General features: G+C 49.1%; 1 protein-coding gene across 1 annotated transcript in view; it reads right to left on the bottom strand.

Annotated features, from left to right (window-relative positions):
- Nucleotides 1-8,873: 8,873 nt before the first annotated feature.
- The window catches only part of SLC1A7 (solute carrier family 1 member 7), a gene marked incomplete at its 5' end in the record, with an annotated part of 92,542 nt that continues 81,729 nt past the window's right edge, over nt 8,874-19,686 (bottom strand). The window contains one exon of the mRNA XM_088462256.1: nt 8,874-10,071. Coding sequence (XP_088318382.1) covers nt 9,847-10,071 — 225 coding nt within the window. The remainder of the gene's footprint in view (nt 10,072-19,686) is intronic.

Genomic DNA, 19,686 nt, shown 5'->3' with positions numbered 1-19,686 from the left:
GTTACGCCATGGGTTGCCTAGCAACACAGCACTAGACATGCACATGCATACCCGGCTCCTAGTGATATACACGTTATTATATAACATGGGCATGTCTTATTTATAATTATTTATATACATTAAAAATTCTCAAATAATCTATAACATAGGGAATGATGGGAACAAGCGCCCTCCTCTGTGATGGGAATAAGCGCCCTCCTCTGTGATGAGAATAAGCACCCTCCTCGGTGATGGGAATAAGCACCCTCCTATGTGACAGAGTTTATTCCCATCATATAGGAGGGTTCTTATTCCTGTCACATAGGAGGGTGCTTATTCCCATCACATACAGTAAGAGAGAGTTTATTCCCATCATATAGGAGGGTTCTTATTCCTCTCTTACTGTATGTGATGGGAATATGCGGCCTCCTCTGCGATGGGAATAAGCGCCCTCCATGTGACGGGAACATGCGCCCTCCTAGGTGATGGGAACAAGCGCCCTCCTAGGTGACGGGAATAAGCGCCCTCCTATGTGACGAGAATAAGCGCCCTCTGTGATGGGAATAAGCATCCTCCTCGGTGATGGGAATAAGCGCCCTCCTATGTGATAGGAATAAGTGCCCTCCTCTATGATGGGAATAAGCGCCCTCCTCAGTGATGGGAATAAGCGCCCTCCTAGGTGATGGGAACAAAAGCGCACTCCTAGGTGATGGGAACAAAAGCCCACTCCTAGGTGATGGGAACAAGCGCCCTTCTATGTGATGGGAATACGCGCCCTCCTTGGTGATGGGAACAAGCGCCCTCCTATGTGATGGGAACAAGCACCCTCCTAGGTGACGGGAACAAGCGCCCTCCTAGGTGACGGGAACAAGCGCCCTCCTAGGTGATGGGAATAAGTGCCCTCCTATGTGACGAGAATAAGCGCCCTCTGTGATGGGAATAAGCATCCTCCTCGGTGATGGGAATAAGCGCCCTCCTATGTGATAGGAATAAGTGCCCTCCTCTATGATGGGAATAAGCGCCCTCCTACGTGATGGGAATAAGCGCCCTCCTAGGTGATGGGAACAAGCGGCCTTCTATGTGATGGGAACAAGCGCCCTCCTCGGTGATGGGAACAAAAGCGCACTCCTAGGTGATGGGAACAAGCGCCCTTCTATGTGATGGGAATAAGCGCCCTCCTTGGTGATGGGAACAAGCGCCCTCCTATGTGATGGGAACAAGCGCCCTCCTAGGTGACGGGAACAATCGCCCTCCTCGGTGATGGGAATAAGCGCCCTCCTATGTGACGGGAATATGCGGCCGCCTGTGACAAGAATAAGCGCCCTCCTCTGTGATGGGAAAATGCGCCCTCGGTGATGGGAATAAGGACCCTCCTATGTGATGAGAATAAGCACCCTCCTCTGTGATGGGAATAAGCACCCTCCTCTGTGATGAGAATAAGCACCCTCCTCGGTGATGGGAATAAGCACCCTCCTATGTGACAGAGTTTATTCCCATCATATAGGAGGGTTCTTATTCCTGTCACATAGGAGGGTGCTTATTCCCATCACATACAGTAAGAGAGAGTTTATTCCCATCATATAGGAGGGTTCTTATTCCTGTCACATAGGAGGGTGCTTATTCCCATCACATACAGTAAGAGAGAGTTTATTCCCATCATATAGGAGGGTTCTTATTCCTCTCTTACTGTATGTGATGGGAATAAGCGCCCTCCATGTGACGGGAACATGCGCCCTCCTAGGTGACGGGAACATGCGCCCTCCTAGGTGACGGGAACAAGCGCCCTCCTAGGTGACGGGAATAAGCGCCCTCCTATGTGACGAGAATAAGCGCCCTCCTATGTGATAGGAATAAGCGCCCTCCTATGTGATAGGAATAAGTGCCCTCCTATGTGATAGGAATAAGTGCCCTCCTCTATGATGGGAATAAGCGCCCTCCTCAGTGATGGGAATAAGCGCCCTCCTATGTGATGGGAATAAGCGCCCTCCTAGGTGATGGGAACAAGCACCCTTCTATGTGATGGGAACAAGCACCCTCCTCGGTGATGGGAACAAAAGCGCACTCCTAGGTGATGGGAACAAGCGCCCTTCTATGTGATGGGAATACGCGCCCTCCTTGGTGATGGGAACAAGCGCCCTCCTATGTGATGGGAACAAGCACCCTCCTAGGTGACGGGAACAAGCGCCCTCCTAGGTGACGGGAACAAGCGCCCTCCTAGGTGACGGGAATAAGTGCCCTCCTATGTGACGAGAATAAGCGCCCTCTGTGATGGGAATAAGCATCCTCCTCGGTGATGGGAATAAGCGCCCTCCTATGTGATAGGAATAAGTGCCCTCCTCAGTGATGGGAATAAGCGCCCTCCTACGTGATGGGAATAAGCGCCCTCCTAGGTGATGGGAACAAGCGCCCTTCTATGTGATGGGAACAAGCGCCCTCCTCGGTGATGGGAACAAAAGCGCACTCCTAGGTGATGGGAACAAGCGCCCTTCTATGTGATGGGAACAAAAGCGCACTCCTAGGTGACGGGAACAATCGCCCTCCTTGGTGATGGGAATAAGCGCCCTCCTATGTGACGGGAATATGCGGCCGCCTGTGACAAGAATAAGCGCCCTCCTCTGTGATGGGAAAATGCGCCCTCGGTGATGGGAATAAGGACCCTCCTAGGTGATAGGAATAAGTGCCCTCCTCTTTGATGGGAATAGGATCCTCCTAGGTGATGGGAACATGCGCCCTCCTAGGTGATGGGAACAAGCGCCCTCCTAGGTGATGGGAACAATCGCCCTCCTCGGTGATGGGAATAAGCGCCCTCCTCGTGATGAGAACAAGCGCCCTCCTAGGTGATGGGAACAAGTGCCTTCCTAGGTGACGGGAACAAGCACCCTCCTCGGTGATGGGAATAAGCGCCCTCCTAGGTGATGGGAATAAGCGCCCTCCTCGGTGATGGGAATAAGCGCCCTCCTCGTGATGAGAACAAGCGCCCTCCTAGGTGATGGGAACAAGTGCCTTCCTAGGTGACGGGAACAAGCACCCTCCTCGGTGATGGGAATAAGCGCCCTCCTATGTGACGGGAATATGCGGCCGCCTGTGACAAGAGTAAGCGCCGTCCTCTATGATGGAAAAAAGTGCCCTCGATGATGGGAATAAGGACCCTCCTAGGTGATAGGAATAAGTGCCCTCCTCTGTGATGGGAATAAGGATCCTCCTAGGTGATGGGAACATGCGCCCTCCTAGGTGATGGGAACAAGCGCCCTCCTAGGTGATGGGAACAATCGCCCTCCTATGTGATGGGAACAAGCGCCCTCCTCTGTGATGGGAATAAGCGCCCTCCTATGTGTTGGGAATAAGCACCCTCCTCTGTGACGGAAACAAGCGGCCTTCTATGTGCCGGGAATAAGCGCCCTCCTGTTTGATGGGAATAAGCGCCCTCCTATGTGATGGGAATAAGCGCCCTCCTATGTGATGGGAATAAGCGCCCTCCTATGTGACGGGAATAAGCGCCCTCCTATGTGATGGGAATAAGCTCCCTCCTAGGTGATGGGAAGAAGCGCTCTCCTCAGTGATGGGAATAAGCGCCATCCTATGTGATGGGAATAAGCTCTCTATTACTGTATGTGATGGGAATAAGTGCCCTCCTATGTGACAGGAATAAGCGCCCTCCTATGTGATGGGAATAAGCTCTTACTTTATGTGACAGGAATATGCGCCCTCCTAGGTGATGGGAATAAGTGCCCTCCTTGGTGATGAGAACAAGCACCCTCCTCAGTGATGGGAATAAGTGCCCTCCTACATGATGGGAATAAGCACCCTCCTCAGTGATGGGAACAAGCACCCTCCTCGGGGATGGGAACAAGTGCCCTCCTAGGTGATGGGAATAAGCTCCCTCCTTGGTGATGGGAACAAGCACCCTCCTCTGTGATGTGAATAAGTGCCCTCCTCTGTGATGAGAATAAGCGCCCTCTCCTAGGTGATGGGAACAAGCGCCCTCCTATGTGATGGGAACAAGCGCCCTCCTATGTGATGGGAATACGCACTCTCCTATGTGATGGGAATAAGCACCCTCCTATGTGATGGGAATACGCACCCTCCTATGTGATGGGAATAAGAGCCCTCCTATGTGATGGGAATAAGAGCCCTCCTCTGTGATGGGAACAAACGCCCTCCTCTGTGATGGGAATAAGCGCCCTCCTATGTGTTGGGAATAAGCGCCCTCCTCTGTGACAGGAATAAGCGGCCTTCTATGTGATGGGAATAAGCGCCCTCCTGTTTGACGGGAACAATGCCCTCCTATGTGATGAGAATAAGCGCCCTCCTATGTGATGGGAATAAGCGCCCTCCTCTGTGATGGGAAGAAGTGCCCTCCTCTGTGGTGAGAATAAGCGTCCTCCTATGTGATCGGAATAAGCGCCCTCCTCTGTGATGGGAACAAGCGCCCTCCTCTGTGATGGGGAAAAGCGCCCTCCTATGTGATGGGAATAAGCGCCATCCTCTGTGACTGGAACAAGAGCCCTCCTATGTGACGGGAATAAGCACCCTCCTGTGTGACGGGAACAAGCGCCCTCCTATGTGATGAGAATAAGCGCCCTCCTATGTGATGGGAATAAGCATTGTCTTATACTTTTAGGGTGTGATACTGAGTCAGACACAGTCATCCTGGCATCTTTTGCCACAATTGCATCTGTAGTGCAACTCAGACGCATACGCATACGAAAATCATTGTTCCGCTACATCTGACATCGCTGCTGCGTCCAACTCAGAATCTGGCCCTTAATGAGATACAATTTGTTCCGCACCCCCTTGGTGAGCGCCCATATTACGTACTTTTGTAAAAAAACACTCTATATCTTTGCTTATAGCCATTGGTTTTCCCATCGGGTATCTATAATAAGTGCACTCACTGCAATAACTCACCATGCTGCCACCAGCGCCATTATTCCGGTGATTTATTCCAGTGATTTATTTTGTAAGATGGTGTCAGCCTCTTATATCTGAGGATATTGCTGGAAGGATGATACATCCACACACACTGTCCCTGCTATCTTCTGCGCATCCGTGGGAAGACCAATCAGGGCTCAGTGAGGAAGGGCTCAGTGAGGAAGGGGGTGCACTGAAACATGGGACAGAAATGGTTTCTGAGGCTGAGATAAGCGTACAGTATATGGCAGACGTCTCCTACATGGGTAGGAACATCGGAACTGTATATGGATAAATGCACAGACCGCGTATTAAACTGGAAATCTTTGTTATCACATTTTACTGATTCTTTGGCATTTGGTCAGAAAGGAAGACACTGAGCCAATCTTTATTTCCAAATTATTTTATTACCTAAGAAAAACAAAAGAAATATGAAACAAAACCAACATCAGAATCCTTGTTCCCATTAACTAGTGTCCTCTAAGTATTTTGGGTTAGATCAACCAATAAGTGAAATTAAACAATCCGCAAGAGACAAATTATAAGGCGGTTATGATTAGCAGGGGACGGCTTCCGCCGATTGCGCTGGTAACGTGCCCCCATAGCACTTCCAGAATTAACCAACTTAAGAAAACACTTTTTGTTTCTTCCACAGCTACGTGAGTAATGTTCTGTCATTTGTAACCGTTTGATCGCTGATACTGTTCCCAAAACCAAGTGCCACTTTCCGGCCTGTGAAGTATCTCTCAGTAAGTGCAGTATAATCACTGTTACCCGGAAGTTGTTTGGCTGATTTTGTTTGTTCTTCTTGTAAAAGGTACAAAGCTGAACGCCCATTGGCGCTGGTTTATATATCGCCCACCGTATGAGCTACATAACATTTTCCTCTATATTGTATTTGTCTGATCACGTTAAGTACACGTTAGATGGCCTTGTTCAGTCATATTAAAGTAATTTAATGGTGTCAGGTCTTACAGGATAGCACACACTATAGCGCAGGAGCATCACACGCACAAGGGGTTAATGTCACATTTGCACACAGAAGGATATCACACTATGTGGATGTGGTACATACGAGGGCACCATGGGGGAAAGTATGTACACGGGCAGAGAACTGTTAGATGGAAATTAAACTGGAATGGATGTACACAACTCTCGTGGTACATACACTGGATAGTTATTAGTGGTGCATCACGTGGTACAGACACTGGATAGTTATTAGTGGTGCATCACGTGGTACAGACACTGGATAGTTATTAGTGGTGCATCACGTGGTACAGACACTGGATAGTTATTAGTGGTGCATCACGTGGTACAGACACTGGATAGTTATTAGTGGTGCATCACGTGGTACAGACACTGGATAGTTATTAGTGGTGCATCACGTGGTACAGACACTGGATAGTTATTAGTGGTGCCGCACGTGGTACGTACACTGGATAGTTATTAGTGGTGCAGCACGTGGTACGTACACTGGATAGTTATTAGCGGTGCAGCACGTGGTACAGACACTGGATAGTTATTAGTGGTGCAGCACGTGGTATGTACACTGGATAGTTATTAGTGGTGCAGCACGTGGTACGTACACTGGATAGTTATTAGCGGTGCAGCACGTGGTACAGACACTGGATAGTTATTAGTGGTGCAGCACGTGGTACGTACACTGGATAGTTATTAGTGGTGCAGCACGTGGTACGTACACTGGATAGTTATTAGTGGTGCATCACGTGGTACAGACACTGGATAGTTATTAGTGGTGCAGCACGTGGTACGTACACTGGATAGTTATTAGTGGTGCAGCACGTGGTACGTACACTGGATAGTTATTAGTGGTGCAGCACGTGGTACAGAATCTGGATAGTTATTAGTGGTGCCGCACGTGGTACGTACACTGGATAGTTATTAGTGGTGCAGCACGTGGTACAGAATCTGGATAGTTATTAGTGGTGCAGCACGTGGATACATTTATTAGTGGTGCATCACGTGGTACATACACTGGATAGTTATTAGTGGTGCAGCGCATGGTACATACACTGGATAGTTATTAGTGGTGCAGCACGTGGTACGTACACTGGATAGTTATTAGCGGTGCAGCACGTGGTACAGACACTGGATAGTTATTAGTGGTGCCGCACGTGGTACGTACACTGGATAGTTATTAGTGGTGCAGCACGTGGTACAGAATCTGGATAGTTATTAGTGGTGCAGCACGTGGATACATTTATTAGTGGTGCATCACGTGGTACATACACTGGATAGTTATTAGTGGTGCAGCGCATGGTACATACACTGGATAGTTATTAGTGGTGCAGCACATGGTATGTACACTGGATAGTTATTAGTGGTGCATCATGTGGTACATACACTGGATAGTTATTATTGGTGCAGCACGTGGTACGTACACTGGATAGTTATTAGTGGTGCAGCACGTGGTACTTACACTGGATAGTTATTAGCGGTGCAGCACATGGTACAGACACTGGATAGTTATTAGCGGTGCTGCACGTGGTACGTACACTGGATAGTTATTAGTGGTGCAGCACGTGGTATGTACACTGGATAGTTATTAGTGGTGCATCACGTGGAACAGACACTGGATAGTTATTAGTGGTGCAGCTCGTGGTACTTACACTGGATAGTTATTAGTGGTGCAGCACATGGTACATACACTGGATAGTTATTAGTGTTGCATCACGTGGTACAGACACTGGATAGTTATTAGCTATGGGTCTCGTACCAAAGGGGGCGTGCTGTCAATGGTGAGTGACATCACGCCCCCTTTGGAGGGCGTGCCCCTTTGGTGGGTGTCCCATGGGAACGCCTACCGTCTGGGGCCGGCCCCACTGACATCACTAGTGATGTCAGTGGGAGTGCTTTTGGCTCTGATAGAGCCAAAAGCACTCCGGGCTTGCGGTAGATGAGACCCTACCACAAGAGTTTCGTCGCAAGCCCGATGGTCACGATGGTCTTGACCATCGTGACCATCTTTTTGGCCGCTCGCATAAGCTTTGGGTGGTCACCCACAGCTCTGCGAGCGGCCAGGAGGCCACTCCAATAATAGGTGGGACGGCCCTGATTCAGAGCTAGCGTTCTTGTCGGAGCGTCCGGCTCTGAATCAGGCCCTCAGTTATTAGTGGTGCACCACATGGGTCAGTATCGGGCCCTGTCCCCTTTATTAATGACCTTGCAGATGGCCCGGAACGTCAGGTTTCCATGTTTGCTATGGAGGGACGGTCACTCACTACAGAAAGATTTAAAAGGCTACAACAACATAAAATGTCATCCGGATAACAGGATAATGAATGTGTATCTATACTGCACATTATATAGTGCCTGGGAGCACTCGGCGTCAGGCGGCAGCACTCGGCGTCAGGCGGCAGCACTCGGCGTCAGGCGGCAGCTGCAAAGGCAAATAAAATCCACATGATGGCAACATAGTGCCACCATTGTACAGATCACTAGCGAGACGGCATCATCACTATGGGGCAGTTTTAGGCACCAGACTGTAGAGACACCAGAGAACGTGTGAGGGCCTAATATAGGGGGCGATCTCAGTAATAAAAGGGTAACTGAAAAAGTCTGAAAAACGAAACTTTAGAAAGAAGACCCCACCATACATGTATATATGAAGAACCAGACGGGGGAGAATGAAGATGATTTTGCCATGAGTACAGGAAGGATTCTTTGCTGTAAGGGCGGCTGAGCCTTGTCCCATGAGGCGGTGGTGACATAGTGACTCGCAGAACGTACCGTGGAGAGGGTATTGGTAGCTATAGTTAGTGGGGGTCATTGTGGGGTGACTGGTAGGGGGTTCCCCTGCGATGTGACATTTATCAGTGACCTTACAGCTAAGGACAGGTTGGGACTCAATGGACTCGTGTTTACATTCTCACTATATAATATACCGGCTATAAAATGTTTTCTTATTTCAATTTTTTTTATTAACCGTTTATGTTTTCAGAGCATCTTTTGTTTCCCCCGACCAGAATATAACTCCGGCAATCATTCATAGTCCCTTGTTATGTCATATAGCTGCCCTGCGGAGGATGGGTGTAGTTGTCCCCCCACATAAACCGTATATAACAGAGGGAGGGGAGCAGACGTGGTCAGCATCATTGTGCTGTGTCAGTATGATGGGCTCACAGTTACTAGACAGGTGTCATATCTGATGTCTCATCCAGCAACAGGGACCGGTCAGTGAATATGGGACAGCAGGGACCGGTCAGTGAATATGGGACAGCAGGAACCGGTCAGTGAACATCGGACAGCAGGAACCGGTCAGTGAACATCGGACAGCAGGAACCGGTCAGTGAACATCGGACACCAGGAACCGGTCAGTGAATATCGGACAGCAGGAACCGGTCAGTGAATATCAGACAACAGGGACCGGTCAGTGAATATCGGACAGCAGGGACCGGTCAGTGAATATCGGACAGCAGGGACCGGTCAGTGAATATCAGACAGCAGGAACCGGTCAGTGAATATCGGACAGCAGGGACCGGTCAGTGAATATCGGACAGCAGGGACCGGTCAGTGAATATCAGACAGCAGGGACCGGTCAGTGAATATCGGACAGCAGGAACCGGTCAGTGAATATCAGACAGCAGGAACCGGTCAGTGAATATCGGACAGCAGGAACCGGTCAGTGAATATCGGACAGCAGGAACCGGTCAGTGAATATCGGACAGCAGGGACCGGTCAGTGAATATCGGACAGCAGGGACCGGTCAGTAAATACCAGACAGCAGGAACCGGTCAGTGAATATCAGACAGCAGGAACCGGTCAGTGAATATCAGACAGCAGGAACCGGTCAGTGAATATCGGACAGCAGGAACCGGTCAGTGAATATCGGACAGCAGGAACCGGTCAGTGAATATCGGACAGCAGGAACCGGCCAGCGAATATTGGACAGCAGGGACCGGTCAGTGAATACCAGACCTGTTCCGCTGTCTCAGGTTACACATTAGTCTCCAGCTCGCTGATCTCTATCGTACAGTGATCTTTGTCTGAGCAATTCTCCAGCGGCTCAGGGGCATTGGGCTCAGGGTCCACCTGGACGTGGTGAAACTCCTGTGCGGTATGAGACAGGTGAGGGGCGCTCCGGGACTTCACGCAGCCATTACGCTGGTACGCCATGATCTGGTGGATGCTTATTGGCTTGGTCTCGCAGATCAGAGGAACCTGGATCACACAAAGAAGCATCTGTCAGTCACTCCTAGGTCATTCATACTAAATACACCCCAATACAGAGAGCCCCAGGAATCCGAGGGACCACAGAAGCCCCACGTGACTGTCCTGCCCCATGTTGGGTTGTTACATACAGGAAAGTTCCCTCATTCATTATTGTGTTTTCTTTCTCTTCCTAAATTCTCCTGACACTGAAAAAGTTTCTCTAAGTTTGTCCTGTAGATGCGATTTATTTGTGGTTAATTCCAAATATTGTGTGAAAGCGCTGGCAGCAGGAATAACAGTCTGCAGAGCACAAGGTACCCCGATGTCTGTGCCCCAGCGCGCGGTACCCCGATGTCTGTGCCCCAGCGCACGGTACCCCGATGTCTGTGCCCCAGCGCACGGTACCCCGATGTCTGTGCCCAAGCGTACAGTACCCCGATGTCTGTGCCCCAGCGTACGGTACCCCGATGTCTGTGCCCCAGCGTACGGTACCCCGATGTCTGTGCCCAAGCGTACGGTACCCCGATGTCGGCGCCCCAGCACATGGTACCCCGATGTCGGTGCCCCAGCAGTGACTCAGCCGCCAGCGTTCCGTTATTGCTGAGCCCCATCCCACCCTGTACAATGTGTTTATGAGGCTAAATTAACTCCTACAGTCATTCAGTGATCCCTGTGTGTCCCTATAGGCAGAGCTGGGATAATAACAAATACCTCCAGCATTTACAATCTAGGAGAGTGACTGAAATCTTTTATCTTGCACCGTAGAGCGTTCCGGTCGCAGCTAAACACCGCGCTTCGTGTCTCTGGCTGGATGGAAAAGGTTAATAGAAATAGATCTTGATTTCCCGTTGGAGACGTCCAAAGTCAGAGAACTTCCAGATTTCTGTTCTAACTCACAACAGGTTGTCCCAGAAAGGAGGAAATAGGAGCTCAGGCGCAGACAGAGGGGGGGGGGCACGATGGGAGGGGGATTTATTCCGACAAACAGGGAAAGATGACACCGGATTCCGATTCAATTTATCTATTTTCACTTTTGCATTTCTAATGTTGTAGTGACATTACATTGTGGTCTCCAATATAATTAAAAGACAACAAATATTTATAATGTAAATTAACCATCACTGAAGGAAAGAAGCTGGAGGTACAGCACCTGAGACACTGATAAAGTTTCTTCATGGGCAATAAGGAATAAAGGGAGAGACACAGGTGACTAGGATCAGTAACCATCACAGAAGGAAAGAAGCTGGAGGTACGGCACCTGAGACACCGATAACGTTACTTCATGGGCAATAAGGAATAAAGGGAGAGACACACGGGTGACTAGGATCAGCAACCATCACAGAAGGCAAGAAGCTGGAGGTACGGCACCAGAGACACTGATAATGTTTCTTCATGGGCAATAAGGAATAAAGGGAGAGACACAGGTGACTAGGATCAGCACCCATCACAGAAGGAAAGAAGCTGGAGGTACTGCACCTGAGACACTGATAATGTTTCTTCATGGGCAATAAGGAATAAAGGGAGAGACAGGGGTGACTAGGATCAGCAACCATCACAGAAGGAAAGAAGCTGGAGGTACGGCACCTGAGACACCGATAACGTTCCTTCATGGGCAATAAGGAATAAAGGGAGAGACACAGGTGACTAGGATCAGCACCCATCACAGAAGGAAAGAAGCTGGAGGTACGGCACCTGAGACACCGATAACGTTTCTTCATGGGCAATAAGGAATAAAGGGAGAGACACAGGTGACTAGGATCAGCAACCATCACAGAAGGAAAGAAGCTGGAGGTACGGCACCTGAGACACAGATAACGTTTCTTCATGGGCAATAAGGAATAAAGGGAGAGACACGGGTGACTAGGATCAGCAACCATCACAGAAGGAAAGAAGCTGGAGGTACGGCACCTGAGACACAGATAATGTTTCTTCATGGGCAATAAGGAATAAAGGGAGAGACTCGGGTGACTAGGATCAGTAACCATCACTGAAGGAAAGAAGCTGGAGGGACGGCACCTGAGACACTGATAATGTTTCTTCATGGGCAATAAGGAATAAAGGGAGAGACGCGGGTGACTAGGATCAGCAACCATCACAGAAGGAAAGAAGCTGGAGGTACGGCACCTGAGACACCGATAACGTTTCTTCATGGGCAATAAGGAATAAAGGGAGAGACACGGGTGACTAGGATCAGCAACCCTCACAGAAGGAAAGAAGCTGGAGGTATGGCACCTGAGACACAGATAACGTTTCTTCATGGGCAATAAGGAATAAAGGGAGAGACATGGGTGACTAGGATCAGCATCCATCACTGAAGGAAAGAAGCTGGGGGTACAGCACCTGAGACACCGATAACGTTTCTTCATGGGCAATAAGGAATAAAGGGAGAGACACAGGTGACTAGGATCAGCAACCATCACTGAAGGAAAGAAGCTGGAGGTACAGCACCTGAGACACCGATAACGTTTCTTCATGGGCAATAAGGAATAAAGGGAGAGACACGGGTGACTAGGATCAGCAACCATCACTGAAGGAAAGAAGCTGGGGGTACAGCACCTGAGACACCGATAACATTTCTTCATGGGCAATAAGGAATAAAGGGAGAGACGCGGGTGACTAGGATCAGCAACCATCACAGAAGGAAAGAAGCTGGAGGTACGGCACCTGAGACACCGATAACGTTTCTTCATGGGCAATAAGGAATAAAGGGAGAGACACGGGTGACTAGGATCAGCAACCCTCACAGAAGGAAAGAAGCTGGAGGTATGGCACCTGAGACACAGATAACGTTTCTTCATGGGCAATAAGGAATAAAGGGAGAGACATGGGTGACTAGGATCAGCATCCATCACTGAAGGAAAGAAGCTGGGGGTACAGCACCTGAGACACCGATAACGTTTCTTCATGGGCAATAAGGAATAAAGGGAGAGACACAGGTGACTAGGATCAGCAACCATCACTGAAGGAAAGAAGCTGGAGGTACAGCACCTGAGACACCGATAACATTTCTTCATGGGCAATAAGGAATAAAGGGAGAGACACAGGTGACTAGGATCAGCAACCATCACTGAAGGAAAGAAGCTGGGGGTACAGCACCTGAGACACCGATAACGTTTCTTCATGGGCAATAAGGAATAAAGGGAGAGACACAGGTGACTAGGATCAGCAACCATCACTGAAGGAAAGAAGCTGGAGGTATGGCACCTGAGACACCGATAACGTTTCTTCATGGGCAACAAGGAATAGAGGGAGAGACACGGGTGACTAGGATCAGTAACCATCACTGAAGGAAAGAAGCTGGAGGTACGGCACCTGAGACACTGATAAAGTTTCTTCATGGGCAATAAGGAATAAAGGGAGAGACACAGGTGACTAGGATAAGTAACCATCACAGAAGGAAAGAAGCTGGAGGTACGGCACCTGAGACACAGATAACGTTTCTTCATGGGCAATAAGGAATAAAGGGAGAGACACGGGTGACTAGGATCAGTAACCATCACAGAAGGAAAGAAGCTGGAGGTACGGCACCTGAGACACCGATAATGTTTCTTCATGGGCAATAAGGAATAAAGGGAGAGACACAGGTGACTAGGATCAGCAACCATCACAGAAGGAAAGAAGCTGGAGGTACGGCACCTGAGACACCGATAACGTTTCTTCATGGGCAATAAGGGATAAAGGGAGAGACACAGGTGACTAGGATCAGTAACCATCACAGAAGGAAAGAAGCTGGAGGTACGGCACCAGAGACACCGATAACGTTTCTTCATGGGCAATAAGGAATAATGGGAGAGACACAGGTGACTAGGATCAGTAACCATCACAGAAGGAAAGAAGCTGGAGGTACGGCACCAGAGACACCGATAACGTTTCTTCATGGGCAATAAGGAATAATGGGAGAGACACAGGTGACTAGGATCAGTAACCATCACAGAAGGAAAGAAGCTGGAGGTACGGCACCAGAGACACCGATAACGTTTCTTCATGGGCAATAAGGAATAAAGGGAGAGACACAGGTGACAAGGATCAGCAACCATCACAGAAGGAAAGAAGCTGGAGGTACGGCACCTGAGACACCGATAACGTTTCTTCATGGGCAATAAGGAATAAAGGGAGAGACACGGGTGACTAGGATCAGTAACCATCACAGAAGGAAAGAAGCTGGAGGTACGGCACCTGAGACACCGATAAAGTTTCTTCATGGGCAATAAGGAATAAAGGGAGAGACACAAGTGACTAGGATCAGTAACCATCACTGAAGGAAAGAAGCTGGAGGGACGGCACCTGAGACACTGATAATGTTTCTTCATGGGCAATAAGGAATAAAGGGAGAGACACGGGTGACTAGGATCAGCATCCATCACTGAAGGAAAGAAGCTGGGGGTACAGCACCTGAGACACCGATAACGTTTCTTCATGGGCAATAAGGAAAAAAGGGAGAGACACAGGTGAGTTGGATCAGCAACCATCACTGAAGGAAAGAAGCTGGAGGTACAGCACCTGAGACACCGATAACGTTTCTTCATGGGCAATAAGGAATAAAGGGAGAGACACGGGTGACTAGGATCAGCAACCATCACTGAAGGAAAGAAGCTGGGGGTACAGCACCTGAGACACCGATAACATTTCTTCATGGGCAATAAGGAATAAAGGGAGAGACACAGGTGACTAGGATCAGCAACCATCACTGAAGGAAAGAAGCTGGGGGTACAGCAGCTGAGACACCGATAACGTTTCTTCATGGGCAATAAGGAATAAAGGGAGAGACACAGGTGACTAGGATCAGCAACCATCACTGAAGGAACGAAGCTGGAGGTATGGCACCTGAGACACCGATAACGTTTCTTCATGGGCAATAAGGAATAGAGGGAGAGACACGGGTGACTAGGATCAGTAACCATCACTGAAGGAAAGAAGCTGGAGGTACGGCACCTGAGACACCGATAACGTTTCTTCATGGGCAATAAGGAATAAAGGGAGAGACACGGGTGACTAGGATCAGTAACCATCACTGAAGGAAAGAAGCTGGAGGTACGACACCTGAGACATCGATAACTTTTCTTCATGGGCAATAAGAAATAAAGGGAGAGACATGGTTGACTAGGATCAGCAACCATCACTGAAGGAAAGAAGCTGGAGGTACGGCACCTGAGACACAGATAACGTTTCTTCATGGGCAATAAGGAATAAAGGGAGAGACACGGGTGACTAGGATCAGCAACCATCACTGAAGGAAAGAAGCTGGAGGTACGGCACCTGAGACACAGATAACGTTTCTTCATGGGCAATAAGGAATAAAGGGAGAGACACGGGTGACTAGGATCAGCAACCATCACAGAAGGAAAGAAGCTGGAGGTACGGCACCTGAGACACAGATAACGTTTCTTCATGGGCAATAAGGAATAAAGGGAGAGACACGGGTGACTAGGATCAGTAACCATCACAGAAGGAAAGAAGCTGGAGGTACGGCACCTGAGACACCGATAACGTTTCTTCATGGGCAATAAGGAATAAAGGGAGAGACGCGGGTGACTAGGATCAGTAACCATCACTGAAGGAAAGAAGTTGGAGTTACGGCACCTGAGACATCGATAACATTTCTTCATGGGCAATAAGAAATAAAGGTAGAGACACGGGTGACTAGGATCAGCACCCATCACAGAAGGAAAGAAGCTGGAGGTACGGCACCTGAGACACCGATAACGTTTCTTCATGGGCAATAAGGAATAAAGGGTCATAAAACCGGAAGTCCAGGGCGCAGGGCGGATTGCAAAGGACAGATCTTATCGGAAGAGCTGTCCTTTCGGCTACTGGTCACATATGTTAGTGCATATACGGTCAGTACAAATGCGGCGACTGGCGGTATGTACTCCGCACGGTTAGTACATCCCGCCCTATGTCATCTCCGTAAATCCGCTGCCCGCAGTCTCCCTAAGAGGAAAAGGAATTGCTGAGCCCTCCCAACTACACGGATGTGAGAAGGCCGCGTTAAATCATCAATCCACTGACCATCTCTGCCGCAGTGCCAATCAGAAGTAGCGGCTGTGGGGTGGTTTTCCTAGATCTCCTAAAATCTATCACTACCTCAATTGGGTTTCTTGCCATTTAAAAGAATGCCCCCCCCCACCCCAATGTAACTATTTGCTCCACCCCTTTCCTATATCATAACTCCCAGCATGACCCATTCCAGGAAGAACACCATGCTCCGCTCCTGGACTTCCCTCCTAAGTTATGACTGCAGTCACCTGTGGTGAATTAGTTTATTGATCAGACAGTTGTTTCACCACAGACTGAATGAAGTCCAGGAACAGAGCACTGTGGCCCTCATTGAGAGCCACTCGCTAGCGGCAGTACGCTCGTTCCGAGCGATGTTCGCACATCTGCGCATGCGTACGGATCGTTATACGCATGCGCGAACCAGTCAGTGCGGCCGAAATTCATGTGCTCGCAATATAGCGAATGCCTGCTATTTTGAGTGACAGAATGAGGCGTATGTGGGTGGTAACAGGGGAAGGTGCTTGAAAATGGGGAGTGGAGATCCGAACGCAGGCGTGCTTAAAGGTCAAAACGGGCGTTTTATGGGTGTGCATAATTAATACAGCAGCGTCATTGACCACGTCACTGGGTTATTTTATAGCCAGAACTGCTCGCAAGTTTGTGGTAGCAAAAACCAACCACAAGAATAGCGAGCAGTTCATACGCTGGTCGATGTACTCGATTAATCAAATAAACGAGCGTATGTTTTGCTCGCTCATTCAGACTTAGAGGTGTGAACAGACTGCAATTTGCGAACTGATCATTTGAATAGCCACCCCTTGTTTTTGAACGAACGACCGCAAATAGCGAACGGCTCTGAATCAGGCACTGTGTCCCTCCTGGAATGGGTCATGTCGGGAGGTAACCTATAACTCACTCAGGGCCTACTTTTAAATGTCTGTGATAACCGCCCATCATTTACCAATAGCGAGAAGAAAATCTTTTTCAGAACAATTTATGAATCCTCCAGAACCGGAAAAGCAGCTGCCCTGGCGAATTTAAAAAGTGTGATTCTAAAATGCAAATAGCACCAGCGAAACCTCACACTGCGCATGCACACACAGAGGCATAGGCGGCGGAGGGATCTACACGGAATCCTCTTCACACTCCAGAGTCTCCTTAGATAGGAAGTCAAAGTACATAACCGGGTACGTTGATAAATTGTCCCCTACAAGAGAGAATTGGATGTATTGCTGCAGAAAAGTAATGGACAGGCAATGAGATGACAGTACAAAAATATACTTTGTACTACTCATAGTATAAACAGATTGGAGGCAGCCATTTTGTGGGCTCGAGAATGTATCCAATGTCTTTTCATGAACATTGGTTCAGTCCATAAAATGGCTGCCTCCATTGCGGCCTCAGTGATGCCATTAATAAGCAGCTTTATTATGACAGACATTCGGCGCACAAAATGGCACGTTCCATTTAGCAGTGGCAAACACAGGATTTCTAGAGAGAGGTTTCCAAATGCTTGATTTTAGAGTACGCATGGGCAGTCCATGAATAGGGCATAATTAACACTTATCCAGCTTTAATATGTGTCATACATAGTGTATTGTGTGTCATAATTCCAGCATATACAGGACCAGCGATCACAGTAACCCATTATATGTGTCATACATAGTGTATTGTGTGTCATAATTCCAGCATATACAGGACCAGCGATCACAGTAACCCATTATATGTGTCATACATAGTGTATTGTGTGTCATAATTCCAGCATATACAGGACCAGTGATCACAGTAACCCATTAGATGCGGAGTTATGGCTAGAAGTGGGCACTATTCCAGAGTATTAGAGCAAGTCCTGGAGCAGCAGATAACCTAGCACTGCCCTGGACATATATGTACATATTGGGCTCTATAGCAGCACATCCTTAACAGTGCATGTTTTCCAGATCTCCTAGTTGATGCACAGGTTATTTATTACTAGCTAATACATGTTAAAAGATCCACAGGTAGTGCTAATTATTTCATTTGTGATACCAAGCATAACATGCAGCACTTATAATACAATTTTACATTACTATTTCTATTGTGGTCATGGTGTGGGCTGGGAAGGGGGATTTCCGGGCAGACGGAAACCCCCTGCGTTTGCCTATGTTTAGCTTCAGAAATGCTGCAGCAGTGTAACTGGTTCTTAGTTAATGATAGGCGGCATTCTCCCCCACTGCACATCATCATTCTCCCCCACTGCACATCATCATTCTCCCCCACTGCACATCATACTGCCCTGCGGCACATCATACTCCCCCACTGCACATCATACTCCCCCGCGGCACATCATACTCCCCAACTGCACATCATACACCCCCACTGCACATCATTCTCCCCCGCTGCACATCATACTGCCCTGCGGCACATCATACTCCCCCGCGGCACATCATACTCCCCAACTGCACATCATACACCCCCACTGCACATCATTCTCCCCCACTGCACATCATTCTCCCCCACTGCACATCATTCTCCCCCACTGCACATCATACTCCCCCACTGCACATCATACTCCCCCACTGCACATCATACTCCCCTGCGGCACATCATACACCCCCACTGCACATCATCATACTCCCCCACTGCACATCATACTGCCCTGCGACACATCATACTCCCCCACTGCACATCATACTCCCCTGCGGCACATCATACACCCCCACTGCACATCATCATACTCCCCCACTGCACATCATACTCCCCCACTGCGCATCATACTCCCCCACTGCGCATCATACTTCCCCACTGCGCATCATTCTTCCCCACTGCACATCATACTCCCCCGACTGCACATCATACTCCCCCACTGCACATCATACTCCCCCACTGCACATCATACTCCCCCACTGCACATCATACTCCCCCACTGCACATCATACTCCCCCACTGCACATCATACTCCCCCACTGCACATCATACTCCTCCACTGCACATCATTCTCCCCCCACTGCACATCATTCTCCCCCCAGCACATCATACACCCCCACTGCACATCAATCTCCCCCACTGCACATCAATCTCCCCCACTGCACATCATTCTCCCCCACTGCACATCATTCTCCCCCACTGCACATCATTCTCCCCCACTGCACATCATTCTCCCCCACTGCACATCATTCTCCCCCACTGCACATCATTCTCCCCCACTGCACAACATACACCCCCACTGCACAACATACACCCCCACTGCACATCATACTCCCCCCACTGCACATCATTCTCCCCCACTACACATCATACACCCCCACTGCACATCATACTCCCCCCCACTTCACATCATTCTCCCCCCACTGCACATCATTCTCCCCCCACTGCACATCATACTTCCCCACTGCACATCATACTCCCCCACTGCACATCATTCTCCCCCACTGCACATCATACTCCTCCACTGCACATCATACTTCCCCACTGCACATCATACTTCCCCACTGCACATCATACACCCCCACTGCACATCGTACTCCTCCACTGCACATCGTACTCCCCCCACAGCACATCGTACACCCCCCACTGCACATCGTACACCCCCCACTGCACATCATACATCCCCCACTGCACAACATACTCCCCCCACTGCACAACATA

This window comes from Taudactylus pleione, unplaced genomic scaffold (assembly GCF_031769625.1).
Source record: "Taudactylus pleione unplaced genomic scaffold, aTauple2 ptg001175l, whole genome shotgun sequence".
Lineage (NCBI taxonomy): Eukaryota > Metazoa > Chordata > Amphibia > Anura > Myobatrachidae > Taudactylus > Taudactylus pleione.
The sequence above is the reverse complement of the archived record's forward strand: the minus strand, read 5'-3'. Positions and strand labels throughout refer to the sequence as shown.